The sequence below is a fragment of the Ammospiza caudacuta genome, chromosome 2 (assembly GCF_027887145.1).
Source record: "Ammospiza caudacuta isolate bAmmCau1 chromosome 2, bAmmCau1.pri, whole genome shotgun sequence".
Taxonomy (NCBI): domain Eukaryota; kingdom Metazoa; phylum Chordata; class Aves; order Passeriformes; family Passerellidae; genus Ammospiza; species Ammospiza caudacuta.
Window position 1 is genome coordinate 71,483,759 of NC_080594.1, and position 22,871 is coordinate 71,506,629.

The 22,871-nt window shown below is 40.7% G+C and overlaps 1 protein-coding gene across 1 annotated transcript in view; it reads left to right on the top strand.

Annotated features, from left to right (window-relative positions):
• The window catches only part of LMO7 (LIM domain 7), a 131,718-nt gene that overhangs the window by 37,830 nt on the left and 71,017 nt on the right, over positions 1-22,871 (top strand). Inside the window, exons 3-4 of the mRNA XM_058822655.1 lie at positions 629-698; positions 19,778-19,884. Of these exons, the coding sequence (XP_058678638.1) occupies positions 629-698; positions 19,778-19,884 (177 nt within the window). The remainder of the gene's footprint in view (positions 1-628; positions 699-19,777; positions 19,885-22,871) is intronic.

Consider the following 22,871-nt stretch of genomic DNA (forward strand, 5'->3'; position numbering starts at 1 on the left):
ACTCCAGGTCTTGTCTCTGCACCGGTGTGGGCAGATCACAAAGCCTTGCTGATGCTTTGTGTAGGGTAAAGGGTCTGGCCAGAGAAGCAGCAACAAGAAATGAGAGCAAGTAAAATATCCTCAAAGGTATAGAGGCAGATGAAGTCTGCAGGGTGTCCTGAGGTCCCTGTTCTCCACTGGCCCTCTGGTCCAGTGTGTAATTTGGTGATCCACAATATTTCAGTAGCTTCATTATTGAAAACTTGGGTATAGACTTGCAAGGAATCCTGTGCCTCATCTTTACTACAGGATAAGGTATGCATTTGGGCATATGTATTCAATAGTGATGTGTTAGTCTGTCCTATCTTCTCAGCTTAATTGTGAATTTTATGTGAAGAATGATATCAGGTACAGTCTTTTCTTTCTCGCTTTGCTGTTCCCAGCAACCTCTTTGTGTGTGACTTGTTTCATTTTTGTTTCTACAGTCTGTTCTTGCTTGTCACTTCTTGGGAGTGTTAATACATTCAGCTCAAATTCATTCAAATGATGTTACGTTAGGACCACATGCAAAGTATTTCTTAATAAGCATTGATGCTCATGCTTAAGTTCAGTAAAGTATTTAACAGGAAATCATATAACTTTTTTTTAGTTTGATTAACAAGATCAAACCTGGCATCATTAAGAAGATCAATCGTCTGCCAACTCCAATAGCTGGCTTGGTAAGTAATGGCATTGAATCTAGTATCTGGCATATGAACCAAGTGATCTCTGTTTTTAAAGAATTTTCAAAATTTTATCTCTATTTTCTTTTTTTGTTCAAAATTGTACCATTTCTATGTTATCTTAGACTGCAAAGGATACCTAATCTGTCATTTGCATCTGTAACTTCAGTCATCCTGTCACTGCATCAACCTTCATCATCCCCAGATTTATCAAGCACTGGCTCCTGTGCACAAACCTCTGTGGCATTACTTGTCTCTATTTAAAGGCCACCATCCTATCTTAACATTTAGAAGCCACTTCCAATATCCCTTTCTTAGGGAATGGGCAAAGTAAGAAATGTTCTGTGTAGTTAAAGTATTTTTAGAACCTGTTTCACTCCACCCACAACAAAGCTTCAGTTGCATTAAAATAACTCTCATGATGCAAAGATCTCTCTGCAGGCTTCTGCTGAGGGATTTGCCAATGTTTTGGCTGTAAATCACATTGCTGGGGGTAGAGGTGGGAGATGTATGTCATAATTTTTACAGGAAATGTAAAAGATTTCCTGTGTGCTGTTTGGAAAATTTGCTGCCCAGAGCCTAGATTAAGTTTTCTAGCCATTTAGCATCAGAAACCCTTCTGTGGCCAAAGGAGTTCAAAGAATTCCTTCTTCATCACTTTTTCATTACAACAACCTTGTTGCCTGTTCATGTCACTTAGGGTGTCAAGGCTATTTAGCCCTGTCACAAATGCCATTGGTCTCATATTAAAAGATCCAGGATGAACAGGGACATATGCATGATTCCTCTGACAAATGAAGATCCCACCTTATGACAAACATGCAACCTTAACATTAGGGAAAATTACCTGGTTTCTTAGTAGGAGTAGAATGCAAAACTTCCCTAGATACTTTTATTTATATGTTTTAATGTGATGAGCCAACAGAACATTGGCTTTTGCTGGTCACCCATGCAGCTCATTAGAGAATAAGTGTAGTTAACTTGGCTGGAGGTCATAAGATTAGGTTAAATTGCCATAAGTTATTGCATAAGCTGAGAATGTGCATTTCCACATCAAATGAATGTAGAAAGTGTTAATTGCCTTTGTCCCAGACAAGCTTAGGTATTTAGGCTTGTGAATATGACTGCTGCACATTCTTTTCCTGTGAGGCATACAAAAAAGAATTCAAATGAAACCAAAATAATTCTGGGGAGGACAGCACAGTTATTTGATCAGTGGTTTGATTCTCTATGTGGCCTCTGAAGTAGCCATTAGATTCAAGACAGAAAACCAGAAGCTAGATTTCATTTTTGTGGTTAAGTGCTGTCTTGAATCGTAACTGCAGGCACTTTTGTTTTTATATGCATTTTTTATTTCCAGATGTAAAAATGCAGACTGTTCACTTGGTGTGTAATTTATATTTTCCTGATAGTGTATTTCTGTTTTTTGAAGTTGCTTCTACTTCCTACAAGTCTTCAAAAATAAAGGAAAGGCAAATGTTTCTTGTAAATAGAGCTCACCCGGTGTTATTGTTAAAACACAACTTAAAGGTAGTAATTGAGAGAGCTGATGTTTTCTGTTAACCTGTGGAAAACGTTTTACATAAACACTTCAGTTTCTGAAGACAACAATTATGAAGACTATATCGGGATGGTTTCAGAAGATGGTGCTTATGGTGATGATAGTGGAAGACTGGTTTTTACACACTTGAGAGGAACCTTCTCAGTTATACCAGCTTTGAAGAGCCCAGGTTTCATCCCAGCATGTAGAACTCAAACTAAAAATTATGGGGATTTGCATTTATAAGAAAGCAGGCATTGATACCTGACAGGCTCAGGATACTATGGTTGAAAGATAGGTTTTAAAGATAGAATAAAACTTACTAGGAAATTCAGTGGTAGGCTTGCTTGACATGTTCTGGAGACATTTTCATTGTTTGTAGGTTGCTTCTGCCACAAATTTGCTTCTAGTATTTTCTGTGGCTTCATAAATGTTACATATACTTCTGTGGCTCTCGCTTCTGCTGTCTTCAGTGCCTTTGAGTCTCACACTAATTGCTCCCTAGCAAGCTTTCATGAGATCTAGAAATCACTGTTGGAAGGGCTGAATTTGGTTGCCATTTTTTGTCTTTTTTTTTTTTTAATCCAGATGAAAATTTTAATATTGAGAGATGACGGGGTTTTTTTCTAAAACAAAAAGGGATTGGATCATGTTCTTTCTACAGCTTCTTCATGATCATCTAGACTCATATCCTGAAGTCCATTTCCAAAACATTTTATGCCTTTATTGCCTAATTAGCATCCATTTCTCTCCTGAGTTTTCTGATTCAAAGGAAACAAACCCCCCATGGTTTTAAGAGTTTTATGGCTGTCTGATTATCAGAAGGAAACAAATGCTTTGAAAGACATCTTGTTTCTCTTCCCCCTTCCCCCCTCAGCTTTCTCTCCCCTTTGTTTTTCTTCCCCTCCAGAAATTCCTTGAATTTTGGTTTTGTTCCCTAGGGAGTTAATATATTTCATTTCCATTAAGTATGTTGTTTAAGCATTGTGTTCACTTCAACTATTTGACAGGCTTTTTCAGCTGTACAGAAATGTGGTGTTGAATAGATGCCTTTGGTTGAATCTCTAGAAAGGTTTTGTTATGTCACTTCTTTGTATTCATGGTTATTTTGAAAACAAACTGTTTCAGTAAATTAGCAAGTGAAGGCCTATAGGTATAATTAAACATTCTGTTCTATATGGAATATTGTGCGCTAGAGTTCTTTTGCATTGAGTTAATGTGAAGTGCTGCTTTTAATGAGGTCAGTGCATTATTGATTTGTTGGGTCTTGTTTTCTTTTATGACACATTACTTCTCATAAGATCTGATAGGGACTTTATGTTAGTAGGAACATTTTACAGAACTTGGATAAAGCCATAGCTTTTACCTTTATTTTGATTGTAATACTGCCTAGTGATTTTTAGGTGCAGATTGCAGTGGTTCAGGTTCATTCTAATCATGACAGAATGGAAAAATAAATAGATGTGTTTTGAGGATTAAATACTAAAATAAAAGTTGGTATTCAGTTAATTTAAAATGCTTAATTGCTACCCGGAAAGTTCAGAAAATTGATTAAACTTTTCCCCCAGTATGGCATGGCATGGGAAATCTGGGCTGCAGCTTGTGTGGGAGGATTTGTAAGAAGTCTTTGGCAAGAAGAGTTGGATCTGGCTATAACTTGGTATCCATAAAACAACTTTTTGCTTTAGCCTCACTGTTCCAGTTCTCTCCTGAGGCACGTGTGTGAGATGTAGCCATTGTCTTAGCTGCCTGTTCATTTCTGTTCCAGTTTGGAAAATGGAACTCCTGGGGGTAAGGCAAGTGCCAGAGTGGCCATAGGGACGCTGTGGTCAGGAGCAGCTGACTGAAGAAATGTCCATGCAGATTTTATGGTGGTTTCCCGGACAGTGAGGTATGCCAGCTGCAGGGTGCCAACTTCTAACTCCAGCAGTAGTTGCAGAAAGTTGCCTCTTGTGGCAGGTTGATTTTAACAGCATGTGGCAGATTTTGGAGCCCGTGATGTTCCCATATATTTCCTGAAGGGAGTTAACTGGGAGGTAGCTGTTGGGGTTTTTGCTTTAATTTTGATGATTTTTTTAAAATGCCGTTTAGGACCTTTGCACTAAAATAGTTTCTAGAAAATTAAAATTTAATTTCTGATAATATGTAAGGGGATAGAATATAAGAAAATAAAGATAGTATAGAAAGTAACCTGACCCCTAAGGAGTTGCAGCTGGGCCAATAATCAAAGATTAGGAGCAGGCCTGGCTTTAACAGGCCACAGCTGTAACCAAAGAGAAGAAGAGTGCTATAAAAGAGTGGGGTGGCCAGTTGAGAAGGGAACTGGGGTTGGCTGGCTGCTGTGAGAAGCACAAAGAGTCAGTGTTCTGAGGAGGTGCCCACGAGAAACCACCAAGAAGTTATGAAACTTTTGTGATAAGGAGACAACAGTGTGGAACCCCTGAAATAAGATGACAACAATTATATTTCAGACTGTCTAAAATATGGTTTGTATAAAAAGCAGTGCACATATTTTTTCCCAGTACAGCAGAGGGGCAAGCAAACTGGTGGAGAGTAGGTCCTGAAGCCCTCAGGTGTTTCTGGGGGGTATTGGAAGGGTAACAGAAAGGTCAGAGCATTGTGGAAGCTGAGATTTCATTATGAACAGTAGAAAAAGTGCAGACTGCACTTTGTTACTATAAAGATCCACTTTTTTTGGTCTTTATTTGTGTGAAACAGAGATGGTGTTTAAAGAAAATTACTCAAATTGATAAATCTTGCTGGGTTCAGACCCTGCAAAATTATTTTGATTACAGTTCTTGGGTAGTGGGGTGGTAAAATAAATGTTTAGCAAAAGCAAACTCAGAGGAATTTTTTTTTCTCAAAAAATATAGCATTTTCAGCTGGAATCCCAGCATATAAAGATGGTTTGAATATAATCACGGGGAAGATTTTGTGGTTTGACAACATATTTTCCAACAAGGCTTTGCTGAACAGTTTCAGAGGCGCATCTTTGTCTGCAGCACCATTGTTCCACAAAAGCCTCCTGTTTTCACCTCAGATGGATGAACACAGAGAATCATAACCAGGAGTGAAAGTCACCGGATGCCATGAGACAGCTGGAAGATGAATGAGTTATATACAGTTTATGCAAGCTGAACATATCTCTCAGAAGAATACATTGCTTGTTGCTCAGGAGGAACAAATGTACACTCTTCAGCAAGGCAGAATTTCAGTGAAGGTATATTTCCAGCTGAGACCAGGTGGTGAAGCAAATTCTGAGGTAGAAGCCAGTGTCTCCCTTGGAGAGGGGGAGCAAATGGAAATCTTGCTTATACCAATTTTTGCCTTGCAATATCCCAATTTGGTCTTCTAAGACCATCTATTTTTGCTTGCAGCTCCTGTGAATAAGATGGAAGTGCAATACTTTGCACTGTGTTTGGGAAGCTTTTTCTCACATCCCAGACATGAGGGCTGTGATCATACAGCAGGGCAGAATAGGAAGCTATTGGGTTTTTCAGAGCTGTAAATGAAATGACATTAGCACCTTGGTTTCAAGTTGGTCTGTGATTTCAAACAAGGTGAGATGTTGCTAACTCAGACAGTTTTCTCTGTGTGTGCTGGATGAACACAAGCACAAAATATCATCTTTATAAAGTTCTTCAGCTTTGGAAAAGAGATTTTTTGTGAATTTATGTTTCCTGTTCAGACACAAAAAAAAAAGTTGCGCATCTCTAGGCAGTGGCAGGTTTGAAAATGTTTATCTGAAATACTGTAGAGTGGGATTCTTTTTTTTCTAGTGGGGAATTAGGGTTGCTTCAGGGTGGAGAACATCTTGATGCTTTTCCATGCAGATTTTTTCAAATGTTTGTTGTCCTGATTCAACAGGAAACATATCCTTCTGACAGCTGCTACTCCAGCATCATTGCTTCTCTTTAATGCAGTGTAATATAATGTCACTCTAAAATGTGCTTATTGAATGTATCAGGAGGTATTAATACCACTTGCAACAAGGCAACCACCTGAAACAGTGTTACTGAGGCCATTGGCATATACCTTCTAAGCCAGGAAAGTGGGGAGTAATAGAGGTAAAAAGAGACAAATATAATAGAAAGCTAAACTAAAATGAAAGGGGAGATAAAGAAAGGGGTGGAGAACATGAAAAATAAAAATATTTTTCTGTGCCTAACATTTTGCAAACCATGGAACCGCCCTGGTATTTCCTTATCTTTTGTCATCAAGGAGAGCTGGCCAAAATTTCCTTTTCTGTGGGAAAATTTTCTCACCAGGGTAATGGGGTTTTTTGGTGGTGTGGGTTTTTTTTTTTTTCCCCTTCTGTAGCAGGGGAATGGTATGCAGATGACGTTTTTACTTTATTACTGGACAATTTCAAAACAAATTTTCAGGCAAAGTTCATACTTGTACATATTAGTTCAGTTGTATGCTTTACTTAAGACTTAGCTACAAACTTCCTTTTCTAGATTACTTAGAATCAAATTAGTTGTTTTCTCCACTTAAATTTAAGAAATCTAATGATATATGAAAGGCTTAATTTGATCTAAATTAATTTTTTTTTTCAAAGCACCACTACTTTCAAAGTTCATTCCTTCATGCTGATTATTTTCTCTTGCTGTTCACATTCTAGTCTTTAGCATAGCCTTTATGTTGGTACATTCTTTCTGTCTTTCTGCATTATATATTTTTTAAATAATTATTTTTTCATCCTAAACTCCTGCTCTGTGAATTTGACTAGTATGCACTACAATAGTAATAATAAAAATAAATATTAATAATAAATAGTAATAAAAATAAGAAATAAAAATAGTAATAAAATATAAAATGCATGTTTAACAAATGCAAACACAGAGGGAAACTTTTTTTCTCAAAAAATACAGAGTTTTCAGCTTGAATCCCAGCATGTGGAGATGGTTTGAATATAATCACGAGGGGGAGGATTTTGTGGTTTGACAACATATTTTCCAACAAGGAAAAGGTATCTTGTCTGCTATGAGCAATTTATTATAAAAAAACTTCTCATTTCCATTCCTCATGAAAAATGAGGAAGGGCAAGTACACAAATACTTGAGGTAAGTTATGGAAAAGCTGCTGTTGCTTGCTTTGCTTCACTACAAAACACCAGAAAATATAGACTTAAGTTTCCTGGTTGTACAGCAAAACTGCTTGTAAGAAATAGCCTCATAAATTTTGGTCAAGATCTGACTAATGAGCTGATAAGCATTTGATGTGCTCTGTTTGCTTTTTCTGACCTTTTTCTTGTCTTTTTCTTGTTTTTTTTTTTCACCGATGAGGGAGTAATACTGAGTGATGTGGAGTGCTGCTATTTCTTCTGAAGGTTTAAGTCACCTTTTTGCAGACTAACAGAACACATCACAGCCAATGTGGGAGCTGTGGGCTCTGCTTCCAGCCCTGCTTCCATGGCCCTGTCTTGTGGCTGATCTGGGTCATGGGGTTTTGATTTGTCAGTGTCATGTACATTCAGAGGTACAGGTGAGTGCACATGCAGCCCTGCTAAGAGTGAAGCTGAGCAAGTCCTGTTTGATGTCATTCTCCAGGAAGCTGATTAGTCTGGTAATGTTTTTCATAAGGCAAGGCACAAGGTGATACCTGTATTATTTTTTTTGTTTTTTTGAAAGTTGTTAATTTAAACATGTAAACAAAAATAAAGAGGCATCATTACCTGTTTTCTGGATGACTATGCTCAGCAAATTTTTTGGAAATTCAGAAAGACAAGTATTTTGAGAGACTTATTACTTGGCATAATCCTTACATGAGGGAAAAATTCTGTTTTACAATAGCTTTGTGAACTTTACTTCAATAAATCTAAAACCAAAGAGGAAGAAAGTGAAAGTGGGTATGACCTACCCAAACTCATGCCCTGCATCCAATGTGCTCTTCTTTATAATGCAGTTTATATGTTTAATACAGGCTCAGGAGCACTTTGGATAGTAGGAATGAGGACAGGTTCCTCTTTATAGTTCAGTAGTCTTATGCTGCAGGTAAAAATACTTACCAAAACTTTCCTTTTTCTTGTGGGAAGCAAGAAATCTGTGGGGAAAGGGAAACACTATACCCAGCTTTGAAAAAGGTTGGAAGGAGGACCCTGGGGACCACCGACCCATCAGCCTCACCCCTGTGCCTGTTTAGAGCATGGAACAGCTCCTCCAAAAAGCTCTCCTAAGGAACATAGTGAACAAGGACATGATTTGGAACTGCCAAGGATAAGTCCTACCTGACCCAACCTATTGGATTTCTGTTACAGAGCGACTGCATCAGTGGACAGAGGAAGGAATGTCACTTATCTGGGCTTCTGTAAAGCCTTTAATACAGTCCCCCACAAGATCCTTCTGTCTAAACTGAAGAGAGAGAGATTTGATGGATGGATGTTTGGTGGATAGGGAATTGGTTAGACAGTTGCATGGAGAGGGTAGTGCTCACAGTTGATGTCCAGAGGGAGATTAGGGACAAGTGATATCCCTTAGGAATTCTTGCTTGGACAAGTTCTGTTTAATGTCTTTGTCAGTGACACAAAGGGATTGAGAGCACCCTCAGCAAATCTGGAGATGACACCGAGCTGAGTGGTGCAGTTAACACACCTAAAGCATGGGATGCCTTCCAGGGGGACCTGGACAAGCTTGAGAAGTGGGCCCATGGGAATCTCAGGAGGTTTAACAAGGACAAATACAAGGTGCTGCACCTTGGGTTGGGGCAACTCCCCACTATTAATATAAGATAAGAAATGAAATCAGCCCTGCAGAGAAGGGCTTGGGGGTGCTGGTGGTGAGGGGCTGGACATGACCCAGCCATGGGCACTCCCAGCCCAGAGAGCCAAACGTGTCCTGGGCTGCATCCAGAGCAGTGTGGGCAGCAGGGACAGGGAGGGGATTCTGCCCCTCTGCTCTGCTCTGACCCCACCTGCAGGGCTGCTTCAGCTCTGGGGTCCCAACACAGCAAGGACATGGAATTGGAGCAGGTTCAGAGAAGGAACACAAAAGTGATGAGTGGCTGGAACACCTCTCCTATGAAGACAGGCTTAGAGAGTTGAGGTTATTCAGCCTGGGAAGAGAAGGCTCTAGGTTTCAATATTTAAAGGAAGGTTATAAGAAAGATAAGGACAAACTTTTTAGAAGGCACTCTGTTGTGATAGGAAAAGAGGTAATAGTTTTAAATAAAAACCATTACCTCAGCTAGATTTAGATTAGATATAAGGAAGAAATTCTTTGCTGTGAGGATGGTGAGGCATTAGGACAGCTTTTCCAGAGAGATGGTGGGTGCTTCATCCCTGTGAACATTCAAGGTCAGGTTGGATGGGGCACTGAGCAACCTGATCTAGATGGATATGTCACTGTTCGCTGCTGGGAGGTTGGACTAAGATTATATTTAAGGTCCCTTTCAACCCAAACCGTTCTGTGATCCCATGTTGTTATTATGAGAAAAAAAATCTTTTCACCTGGGAATTGACACAGCACTATATTTCAAATGTAGCCATCAAATAAAGTGTTAAATTTCTTGCTTATTGTATTTTAGTGCGATTTTGTCAGTGTTCAAAAAATTGCAGTTGGAAATCAGTAACTGTGTTTCCATTGGCAACTTCTGAATTTTACATTACTTCAAACTCCTAAGCAGATGTTTCTTCAAGTTTGGGAACATGATGGCCACAATAACTGGGATGAAATTTCTGTTTAAATAGAAACCAAAAAAAGTTTTGGTCTTTTAAAATGTTTTTGTAAATTTATGAAGCAGTGTAAAAATCTGATTTTTCAATAGTAATGTTTGAGAAAAGTCTTTCTTTTTCTTATATAAGAAATTTTTAATGTGTCATATCTTGGAGTACTCGAAGTTCTTTACCATTGCTTCAGTTCTATACCTAAAGATAGTAGTGTGTGGTTAGTGAGAGTTTTAGTGGCTTTAGTGCTGAGTCACATAGTAAGTCACAAGCAAGTCATAGTAGGGTGGGGATGAAATCTTGACTTTCAGTCCAGTTTTCTCACTGACCACACTGTAAACAAAAAAAAAAGGGTAAATTAGCAAATTTCAGGAGTAATGCAAGACCTGATAGGAATGCATATGGAACTATAAATCACTTTTGCTACTCTTTCTGCTGTGTGATGGGAAAGAGGAATGTGGCCTGTATGGAAATGCCTCTAGCAGACAATTAAGAGAAAAGGATTGTGTGCTAGAAAGGAAGTATGGTTATTAATAGTTAGAGATGACATTGTTCTGTAGTCTTTCAATGCCTGATAGTGGGAGTATGTAATCTCAGCAGTGGTTTACTGATGTTTTGTGCCCCTCTGCTTGAAAACATATGGTACATTTCAGTCTTAGCTCTGAATTTCCTTTAATTGTTTTCTGTTGCTGCCTAAACACTTTGAAATGTAGGGTGTGGAGAAAGAGGAGGTTGATGCAAACTCTTTGTGAAATTTTTAGTAGCTGCTCGAGACATCAATCAGGCAGAGTGAAACCCAGACACGGGGTTGAACTTGACAGGTTTTTAGGTGAGTGATGGTGGAGTGAAATATGTCTAGGAGACATAAGTGGGGAAAAAGTGTATGGATGCAGACCCCAAGGAATGGTGGTTCAGCTTCTTGCCCTGGCCTCTTGTCAGGGGTGCTGTAAGTGCTGTGCCTGCTGGTTGATCTCTGAATCAGAATCAGTATTTTGGGATGCTTTAAATGAGATCAGGTCTTCCAAACCAATGCTTTTAGCATGTTACTGGGATGAGATGTCAAAATGCTAACTAATTAATTATTGCTTAAAAATCTTGTCAACTGACTATAAAGTAATATGATGGGCAGCAAGAACTTTCTAATATGGAAAATTGTTACTCTTTTTCCTGCTTGAAACCAAAGCTCTGAAAAAGTATTACCCTTTTTGCATCAGCTTGCTGTCACTTAAAAAAAAAGATAAATATGGTTGCCAAATGAACTCCGAGAAATATCCATTTATCAATTCAATCAGCTGTACTCTGTGGTATACTCTGTCATTTGTATGCTGGTTTTATTTCTAAAGTAACTGATGACTGTGTCTGTTTGTCAAGAAACATTCCTTCCTAACTGGAAAAAAAATGTTAACCATGTAGAAGAAGTACACACCTTAATTCATACTTGTGACATTTGTAATCTGATTTCTCCTTCCTTTGTGAAGGAAGTGCAAATTTGAGATTCTTTTCAGCACTTAGTGTTTATTTGTGTTAAATCTTCATAAGGTGGACACTGGAGTACCTTTCCCCCCCACCACCTCTGGCTTGTCAGATATTTATCAGCGCCAGGTGCTTAAAATTCAGTTTTCAAAGAAAGCAGATATTAACTGCAGCAGTGATAACTTTCTCTGTGGTATCCATGGTGGGGCTGTGCAGCTCTGCTATCCACCCTTCTGTTTAGTACAAAATCCTCATTCCACATCTCCGAACGCCTGCCCGAACACCTCCGCGCCCGTGTGTGTGCTGAATCACCCTCCTCCAGTGAGGTGTGTGAAAGAACTATTAACAACAACACCAGCAACGGCCACTGCCAAATGCAGTGCTGGGAGCTGTTTCAGCTGCACTGACCGGCTTGCTGTCTGCCTGGCAGGAGGATGGGGAGGGCCATGAGGAAGCCTGGCACTGATGCAGGGGTTCAGGTGGACTCCAAGGCAGTCATCTCCAAACCAGCTCATCAGTCCATGGTGCTGGGAAAGCTTGACAGCATGGGATAAGCCCATGTAGGGCAGGAAGGATTGGATCTGGTACTAGGATGCTACTCCTGTTAAGAAATAAAAGATGCTTGGCTCTTGAAGGAAGCAAACTTCCAAATGCTCTCTTACAAAGAATGAAGCACTAAATAACTGTCTGAAAATCAGGGGCTACATGCGGCTCTGTTTCAAGTCCTGTGTATGAAGAAGCTGAATTTCACCTATATCAAGTTGTTAACCTGTGTGAGCAAAACAAAAAACCTTATGTATACAAATAAAAAAAGGGGGTGGGGGGTGGAGGAGGAAAGCAAGCTCTGCCAAAACTTTGTGTTTTAAGAACAAGATGTCTACTTCTTTATTACTCATTAGGCTTCAAGGGAGTTTCACCTTTAAGTGGATTACTGTCATTCCAGTTCTGTGTAGTGTGGTGACTTGGCATTGGAGTATTTAGCATACTTTGCTTGCAGAGTCTGTTTTGTATAAACTGTTCAGGGTGTAAAGCATATCACTTGAATTTTTATTTTTTTCCTTTGACTTTGATTGGAATGCAACTAACTGGTGTGAAAGTTAAGGCTTGTCTAAACAAGGAAATAGCCCTGGCTAGTTCTTCCATAGTGGCTTTCCAAACCTATACTTTCATTTCAGTATGAATGCCTCTGAGTGGATTAGCTCTAGTAGCAAGGCTTGTCTGCCAACATGCTGTACTTTAGCCCTTCTCCATTCCAGGTTGCCTTATTTGGTAGCAGTGACATCCCAGAAACACACCTGCAGTTTACAACCTGACATTCACTCTCTTATCAATAAAAGGCTCATTTGGTACACATTGTTGCTGTGATATATGTTTGTAATGTCATAGTGAAGGTTATGCTGTAGCACAGTTAGAGATATGAGCCTGGGAGGCATTTTGAGTCCTTGAAGACAGTTGGTCCTTTCCTATGTTAAACACCTTAAAGGTTGTCAGCTCTGAAGTCCTGTTTAAAAAACCCATCAACCCACATTAATTTCTCCTGTGTGTTTTCCTTAATCCAGTTGCTCCTGTTGTGAAGAAAATGTGGAGCTCAGTGCTGCAAGAGGTGGCAGGCAATGGGGTGGGCTGAGCAGAGGTGCCTTCTGCTGGCCATTTCCCATGGTGGTGGGCAGTGTCAGGACCTGAACAACAAGTTTTGGGGAAGATTCTTCCAATACATACCTTGATCTTAGAGATCCATAACCAGCTGCAGTCACTGGAGATGGAATTGGGGTTTGGGAGACAGATTGACCTTTTTGTCCAAAACCAGAATGATTCTTTCCCTAAGGGTGCTTCAAAATGTGGTTTCCATAATGGTTGCAATGGCAAAGGGGAATGTTCCTCCTCTTCCTACAGTTATTGATAGTGGCAGCACCAAGGTAACCGCAAAGTTTGTGCGCAAAGTTTCATTCCTGCATTCTCACAGCAGGAGCACCTGCTTTCTGAGAGGAAAGCTGGCAGTGAATCATTAAAGATTTAGTATCTGTAATCATGCATAGAGCTGGAGCAGGGAATCCCTGTGTCAAGGATCACAGTAATTTATTGTTTTACCCAGTATGGAAAAGCAATGAAGGGCGGGCAGAGGGGAGTGGCAAAGCAATTAACGCAATTTCTGATCTTTGGCCAACACAATGCTCTGTGCACTCTGTTATAGGTGGGATAATTTACTGAACAGGAGCCCTGAGGTCACTCTAAGTCAAATTATGTCTGCAGGATGATTGTTTTAACTGCTATTTTTAGTTTTGGGCCCAAAAAGGGAGGAAAAGAGCAGTTTAAGTATCCTATCCACTCCTCCTGCATTTGGTTCAAGGTTGAAACTGTTGGCCTTCAGAGAAACACAGAGAGCAGTAGGAGCTGGGATCACGCACTACAGATGGGATGGGTGGGTAATGGGCACTGAACACACTGACATTACCAAGGTGGTAATGGGGAGTTCCTGGCTCCCAGGCCTGTGGTCAGACCACGGGGTTTGCGTTCAGCCCTGTTCCCTCCTGTGCTCTCACCCCTTCTGCCCCAGCCTGCGCCCGCAGCCGGAGCTAGCAACCGAAACGTACCTCCGAGGAAGAGCGAGTCACCCAACCCGTTCAGCGAGCTCCTGCTGCAGGCTCCTTCCTTTACCCCACCTCTGAATATAAACAATGTGGAGCTGTGTGGTGATGCTGCTGCCAAATGCAGCTCTGAATTCTGCCTTAAACTGATTTGAGCTGACTTGAGTGGACTGTATAATGCTGTGTCTATAAAAAATATTTTCTGATTTGAAAAATACCATTTTTTTGTGATAGAAATTGGCCTTACTTAAGGGAATGAGGGTGCTAATAAAGAGGGTTTGTCATGAATGCAGAGTTGAAAGCTGTGTCTCCTTCAAGATGACTAAATATCTTGATAAATGCAGTACTAAGGAAAAATGCCTGTTAAATGTGGTCTACTCAAATGACTTTCAGAATTCTGTAGCCAAAAAAATGCATCAGTCACTCTTAAAATGTCAAGAGCTTTTGTTGCTAGGCACTATAGGTACTTGGTGGTTTTTGTCTTTTGTCTTTTTTTTTTTTTTAAAGCCTGGAAACTGAAAACCACTTCTGGCGCCAAATCATGGTCTGGATGATGATGTAACACAGTGCAAATACGCTTCATGGCCTTGCAAGCATAGGGTACCATCTCCTTCATACACTGAAAATAACTGCTTAAAATCCTCCCCAAAACCCACCAAAAATAACCCTTCTCCTACCCAACTCTCCCCTCCAAACTAGAGCTTGAATAGCAGTAGAAATAAGGGATTTGACTGAAAGAGTGGGTATTTATATCAGAATAGGAGACAACCTGGAGCACTGTCTTTTATTGGCTGATACATCCAGGAAAAAACAAAAAACAACATGTTAATTAAATTGTTTTTCTCCCTGTTGCCAAGTGATTTGAAAGATGTGCCATAACTTGTATGCCTACGAGATTTCACTGTGTTTTGGCGCATACACAGGGATTCAGAGAAACAGTTAACTAGAGAGATCAGGCTTACCACACAGCATGACTGCACCCTAAAGAAAGCAAATGTATTTAAGCACTTGTTTAAATTAATATTCCTGTCCCACCCAGATAATCATGATAATGTGGGATTTTTTAAAAATAAAATTGCAGCTCTATTACACAAGCTGAATTTAGTGATGTTGCATTGCATGTAAGTAGTCAAAATAAGATAGTATTTACATGCTGTTATGGGGAGACCTCTTTTAATTAGCTTTTCCTTTAGATGTTTAAATTTTTTTTCTGTTTTACACACTCCACACTCTATGCCCCTTCTCACGTAGGTGACTTTGGGGCTTTTTCCCTACTTAAGGTCAACCTCTTCTTGATCTTTTTTGCATCTTTTGTCTTTTCTCTTTCTTTCCTGTTGCTCATGCTGATTTTTTTTTTCTGGTTTAGAAGTACTCTTTTTCTTTGGTTTATTAGGTGTTGAGGAACCTCTGTACTTCCCCACCACCAAGACCTCACCAGCGCTCTGTCTTTCTTTTCAAATTCTTGCCAAGGTGACATACATTAGGAGCTGATCACAGGTGCAACACAGAACCATGGTCCAGTGGTCCAATGCCTCAATTTTGTTTTTTTTTTAGTTGCTCTTTAAAATTGTTATTTTTAAAGGAAGGTGTCCAAATTCTTGTGTTTCCCCATGGAGTTACCAGCTTCTTTCTTCTTTGTGGTCTGGAGGCTGGTGATAGCAATGAGGAGCCCTGCAGCAATGGCCCTGCTCTTTCCCTCACATTCACCTGCTCTGGAACAGCCTCCCTGCTCCTGGCATAGGAGCAGCACTGAGGACCAGTGAGGAAAGATTCAGCTCTTTCCTCTCCTCAAGTCCATGGAGTTGCAGGAGTGAGAGGCAGTTCTGCTCTGCTCAGATGCTGGAGGGAGGGTGTGGACCACAGTCTCATTTTCAGTGTGGAGATGGCATCTTGGCTCCTTCAAAGCATTGGTTGGAGGGAAATGCTTTAACAACAGGAGAGGGAAGGGTTTGTGTCCAGTGGTGCCCCATGGGGACCAGAAAGTCAGGTACAGAGCTGCAAGTGTGCAGTATTGTTTACCTTTTCCCTGAACAGCAGTATTTAAAAGCCTGCTTGTAGATGACCTGTTTCCCACTGGCAGCTCCGTCTCTCCCATATTATGACTTCGCAGCACTTTTGGGTGCGGTTCACTTTGAAGTTTGAGGCAAAAATGGAATACTGAAGGGTAATAGCTTTATCTAGTCAGTGTTCTACGTTGTGCATTTAATCTAAGTGTGTACAGCATGTGGAAAACTCAAGCCATGCTAGGAACATTTGAAATGCTCTGCTGTTCCATCATGCCCACCATTGGGGGAAAAACTAGCCCTTCCCACAGTCTCAGTCAAACCTCCACACCCCTTCTCACTAAGACACTTAGAAGTAGAAATAGCATACCAGAAATTAATTACACTTGAATTTTGTGGTTTAGACTTCAGGCTTTATTTTTGTTGTGATTTAAAACCTGTAATTCTGTGATGTGTATTCCAACTTCAGATGCTCAGGGAAATGCAGTGATTGAGTTCTCTTAATAACATGAACAAAAATTAACTGATGATTTCATCCCTGTTAGTTCAAGAGCTTTCTCTAATAATGGTCAGAACCTTATGTTTTCTGCAAAAATGTATTTGATCTGTCCACTGATTAATCCTTGCTTTTGAAATGGGCGGCCCCTCTCTCCCCTTCTGGTTTTGCTTCTCTTGTGCTGATAGGTAGCACCAGTATTGCCTCTCATGATCCACTTTATTGGTATCAAATTCTCCAGTTTGTCTTAAGTCCCTTATCTTCCCTTGGCATCATAATTCTTTTTCTCTGCTAATTTGTTTCTTTATTAAATTTAAGTAGCCTCGTGTTTACAGAGATTGAGAACACGGTGGAAGAAGAGGGTAGTGGATGCAAGTATGAACCTTTTTCTCTTGAGGACATCTTGTCAGTGAATTTTGTCACCTGGAGATAGGTTTGGTGTGCTGTGCTTTTCCAGGATTTTGAGGTCTGGTTGTTTAAATAGAACTATTTTTGTGAAGTGCGATGAGATTCGGATTACAGTATGTTCTTTGAAGCTGCAGTGGCAATGACCATTAGTCTTGTTAAAGTACAGTTACACTGGTGAAAAAAATGGTGTAATGGTTTCTATATCTGAGTGCATTAATCTCTGAAAAATGTTCCTGTTCACATGTCTAATGATAAATTTAATTGCAAGGTTGATAACTTGTCTTTTTTTCCCTACTTATTTCTGTAGTGCTATTTAAAATTCATCTTCCTATTCATTATTCTGGTAGAGTTTAAAATGGCTGCTAGCTATTTTAAGACCTGTGGCTTTGCTGATTAACTATGATGATTAGAGATGGTCAAGAATAATCTGGCAAAGACAGTATTTAGGAGTGCTGATTTGTTTAAATGATACCTTTTTGTGTCAATCTCCAAACCTGATAAAAGGTCTATTGGGTGTGTCATCTCTTGATGCTGTGAGGGTCATTTCCAGGCCCTGGCTGCAGAACAGCTGGTGTTGGGGCAGTAACCTGTGAGATGGCAGGCATGATCAAACTTCTGGCTTGGGAGCTGAGGGAAGGAAGATTTGGAACCCTGTTTTATCCTGCACATGAGCACTGTAACTAACGGTGTTCTGCCTTCCATGTTATCTCCTCCTGCTTCCGACCCCATTCCTGATGGTCTTGACTCCTGTCAGCAGGGATGTTCTCAGGGGCTGTAAGTGCTATTTATCAGGAGGTTGATAGGTTTAATTGCTGAAACACCTTCAAAATTAATTATGTCATGTGCCAGAAGTTTGGTGGTTGTGCAGCCAAGCAGCCACTGGTGAGCAACTCCTCTGCTTTGTTTTTGTTGCTGTCAGGGTGTAGACGACATCTGTTTTTCTAAATCTGACTCTTCTTCCTTGTTTACCTGCACAATGTGCTCATTTTCAGCCCTGTGGTTGATGTAACTCCTTGGTTTGGGAGTTTGCTCTGAGTTGCTGTGGTGACTGGGCAGACCAATCAAACCATATTGCCTTCACTGGTGTTGGTGTCAGTTCATTATCTTGGAGTTACTCATTCTTTCTGCTCTGCTGCTTTCTTCTTGTGCCTTACTTGCCAGATTCATAGACTCCCTAGTCCCCTGAACACTGACCTGGTGGTTGTTTAGCAAGTAGTTCCTCTTCTTGCAATGGGACTGTAGCCTGTGGCTTCTTCCATGCAGAGGAAACAATGCCTTTTCAGGTCCTTGCTGGTTTAGTACTAAGGGGACACTCAGGTATAAATTGAATAAAGTTGGCACATCTAGACCACTTTCCCTATATTGTATGGAAAGAAAAAAGGGGCATTGCATGAAAGGAAAAGCAAATGCCCCTTCTGAGGCTGCATCTCACAGCATGAAGCACTTCCCTGGGCAAATGTGCAGCAGCCCCCTGGGCACTGCAGGGACCTGGGCATGGGCGAGGCTGCCTGTCCTCCATCCTTCCCAGCTTCCTCCTCTCATCTGCCACCACATGGTGTCCCCCATGTTTGCCATCATGTTGCACCCTCCTGCAGCAGAGCAGCCCCCATCATGGCACAGCACTTCAGGCCTTGGGGCACAACCTTCACGGTATGAGACACCTGGGATCTTTCAGATGTGGTAACGCAGAGCCCGCAGCCTGCATGGGGAATACCTTGCTCAAATATTTTCCTTGAATTAAGCCATGTTTACAGACTGATAAGAAATACTAGAATCCCAGGGACCTTCAAAACAGAAGGTTGTGGGGATTCTTGGGTTTGTTTTACTTTCTTTATTAGAAGCAGCTGTCATTTTCTTTGTAGATTGTTTTTTTAAGTGTTTTTTAAATGAAGGAATAACTGTTACATCCAGTGATTATGTGTCAAAAAATAATTTTAAAGCATATTAAATTGCTAAAGCAGAGCTTGTCTATACTGTGAAATTCTGATATCAGCACCTTGACTTACAAACTCTTAATGACAGGGCTGTGAGTAGCTTATGAATTAAGTAACTTCATGTACCTTTTCCTTTGGCTTGCAGCTGAAGGAAGCAAGTGCGCAAGAGGGCACATTCTTTTGTTGTTGATAGCATTCCGCCTTAACAAGAAGGAATTTCTTGCCTATTGCCCACTGTTCATGAAGTGGAAAGAGATCACAAGTTGTATAATCTCTGTATATATCATTAGATTTATTCTTTTTTTAACATTTCTCTCATGGGTCAGTCCATCCTGCAGCAGGTGCAGAGAGTGGGTGCTGCTCCTCTATTTTGTGACAGATTGGTGTGAAGTTGAGGAGGGGGTGTGGGAAGTGGAAGGGGAGGGACTCGGGAAGAAACCCCCACCCCAAGTGAGGCGGCAGCAGCAGCAGCAGCTCTGAATACAGTTTGGTTTCTGTCTCTCCGGAGCTTTGCTCAGCAACCAAACCCAGACTCCAGGTGCAGTATTCCCTCATCAGTCTGTGAGCATAGAAACGAAGAGTCCCTCCTCTTCTTCCTCCCCTGCCAAGAGTTTCTGGGTGGTGAATGTCAGTAGCTGGAGTTATTTTTAAAGGCATTGAGGTGAGGCTTGTCGTGCAAAGCTAGGAAGAGGGCGTTTGTTTGCTGAGCAGAGCTGACATCAAAGTGGAGATTGCTGCCTACTGGCTCACTGCTGCCTTATGCCAGGTAATCTTTAACATACCCCTCAGTCCCTGCCATCGCAGCCCAGCCTGCTGTGTGCATGAGAAACGAGCAGCGTTTATGATCCAGAAGATTGCTTTTCCAGTTTCATTTATGTGAGCTGGACTTTGACATTTAAAGGCTAGTACTAATCATCTTGCAAAACCTGCTTAGTGCTCTTAACTGAGCAACTGCTTTCTGCTTCTCTTTGCAGGATAATATAAATGTTTTTCTGAAAGCGTGCGGAAACATTGGACTGAAAGAAGCTCAGCTTTTTCACCCAGGAGATCTTCAGGATTTGTCCAATCGAGTTACAGTCAAGTGAGTTTTGTGGTTTTGTTTTCTCCTTTCTCTTCTCCCTCTAAGCGCTTTCACAGTCTATTTTTTTTTTTTAATGTTTGCCTATGGAAAATTCTTCTTTTAATCTGGTATGAGCAGTTCTGAATACTGTGGTGAGGGTTTAAGCCTTGTTAAAGCTAGAGGATAAGACTTGCAGAAATGTAATTTAAAAGATGAAGTATTATTATAATACTTACTATTATAATAGTAACCTTACAAGCAAACTAATTGTTAATGAATATTTACAGCATTTAATCTGAGATGGAAACTGTTCGGCTTATTTTAGACTTGGGGCAAAATTGTTAAATGATATCAAAAGCATCACTTTTCTTTATGATTTGTGATCACTGATGTAAATCTGAAAGTCTGAGGTGGTACTTCTGATACTTATCCAAATGGTTTTGAGGCTTAGGTATAGTGTTCCTGAAGGACTGCTGGTCTTGCCACTCAAGTATTAATCAGATGTTTGTCTCTGAGTGTTACATCCCCTGTCAAGAGATGTATGTGTATGTATGAGTAGAAATCAAGTACTGAATGGCATGTTTATGGAGATGAGAGTTTTCCTGTGAAATAGCAGTGGCTTGGTTCTAAAATATATTTCGTGGATTTTCATATTTCAAGACTGCTCTGTCTCCTAATAAGAATTTTATTACTAGTTTCTGAGAGACTAAGGTGAAACTTTACTGTTAAGACAGGTGTTTTAAGATAAATGAGTCGAGGCAAAAATCATCCTAGGGCACATTGATTTGTTACAGTGTTAACTGTTTATATTATATTGGGACAAAAGGGTGAATTTATTGTCTCCAAAAAAAATGAAATCTTTAGTGAGTTTTGCTGGAAACCTTGCAAGTTAAATGTGAAGGATTGATTCCTGTCTTAAATTACCAGTTTTATCAAAGATGAACAGGCAGTAAACCTTCTGCAAATACAAGGAAAAAAATACTGTGAAATGATATGTAGCTGCTTTAATTAGAAAGAAATCTCTCGTAGGTGGGTTGAGTGGTAGCCTGTTGACATTCTCTCTGCCTGGTTTCAGAACGAAAGTTCATGCTGTTTTGAGGTCTGATATGTGAGATGGCAATGTGTTTTCAGTCTTTGACTCATACCCAAAATGTAATTTCTCACTAATCTGCTGTTTAGAGACTTGGCACACTTCCAGGACATTGGCATTCTCCCTGCCAGTCCCTACGTCACGCCAAAAGCCGGAGGGTTGGTAACCTCTGCCGTGCTTAAATTACTCACAAAGCCCTAGCAAAAGTTGTTTTGGTGGAGGTTTGCTCCCAGGGAATGGCTGGGAAGGGTTGGAGGCGGTTGGGAGCTGGCGTTCAGCAGCGTCAGTAGCGACAGGCTGGAAGCGCAGGGAGGCCGAGATAGCGAACTCTTGTGCAAGGTATGTTGTCCAACTTGTCCCAACGTGGAACCGCGGCGCCCGGGAGAGGTCAGCCGGGAAATCCGTCCAGTGGGTCTGTAAGCCAGGCTTTTTTGGGTCCTTGCAGCACCGCCAGTTCCCTTCCCGGCTCCGTGAGCAGAGAGTAAGGCTGGAATTCGAAGTTGTCACGAGACAACAGTGGTTTTACATCATACCTTCTCAGCAATGCTTTAATTAGTGTTTTTCAAAAAAGCAGATTTAACTATTGAGTACTTCTTATGGACAGCAGTGTGGGGGGTCTGGGTTAGAGTCAAAAGAGCTGCCAGCCATACAGCCATGTTCTTGTAATTTGTTTCAGTATGAGTTTGCTTCTCCACACATTATATATCATGTGACAGTCCCACAGCGTGTATTAAATGCTTCCAGAGTAATTCAAAACTTCTGTATGTGAGCATGCTGTTAAGTGGTGTCCTAAATATAATAGCACTTTTGATGTATTTAGGAGGTTGGAAAGGGATGGGAGGAAAGTTTTATTCCAAGAAATAAAGGATGAAGATAACTCTCTCCATTGAAAAGTTAATTACAGAAATAATTTTATTACCCAGAGGGCAAGCTATTCTTCAGGGAATTTTCAGAGAGATTTATATTTGTGTCAGGAGAGAAATGCTGTCTGATCAGGAATTTTATCTGATGTGTCCTTTTATTATTTAATAGAAATAAGCAGTTTCATACATTCAAGATGAATTACAAATGTCTTCAAAACCTGTAGGATGCCAGGCCTCAGAAAAGGGGTACTATTTCATGTCTTGCTTTTGTCTTATCCTCTGTTAATCTAGTTTCATAATTAGAAGTAAATAATTTCTTGTCACCAAGAAGTAAAACTTTTCATTTGCTGACTTATTCAAAAGATTGCATTTAACTTTTGGATTTCTAACATTCCAAAGCAAATTCATTTTGCTGCTATCACCTGAGGCTATTTGCCTGCATCTTAAAGCAGCGGTGATATGCTGTGTGGGATAACATTAATGTGTGCCTGAAGCAGTGTGTGTTTTGACACCACAAGAGGACTGCTGTGTTCTGCTGTTGCACCACTGTTAGCACAGGTTTTTTTTATCTACCCAAAACAGATTAAATAAACTGTTGCTTAGAAAAGTCAGCTTAACAGGCAGAGAACAGAGTGCTGGTAGGACATGCATCTACTGTCAGGTATGACAAGGTGTTTGATTTGCCTTGGATGTTGAAAACTGGTCAGAGGAAGGTACCATTAAAAGGGTGGGTCTGCTTCTGCTGCTAAGGAGGACACGAGAGTTGGCATCTTGTGTAAGAGCAAAACCAGTCTTTCCCATTGTCTGGGAGGTTGCATCTCTGTCCCTGTTACACTTGTTCGATTGATCTGTCACCTCAGGAGCTGGGCAGGTCCTCAGGAGGAACACCTCCCTTTTGAGATGGATGAGCTCTGTGTAGTGGTGCTCCATGTGCTTCTCCTGTCTCTGCTGCCTGGCAGTTACCTGTGGTATCTCCTTTTTACCTTGTGGGAAGTCATATTCCCTCAGGCTGTTGCCATCTCAGGCTGCCATCCTGTCCCACCTGGGCAGGCTCC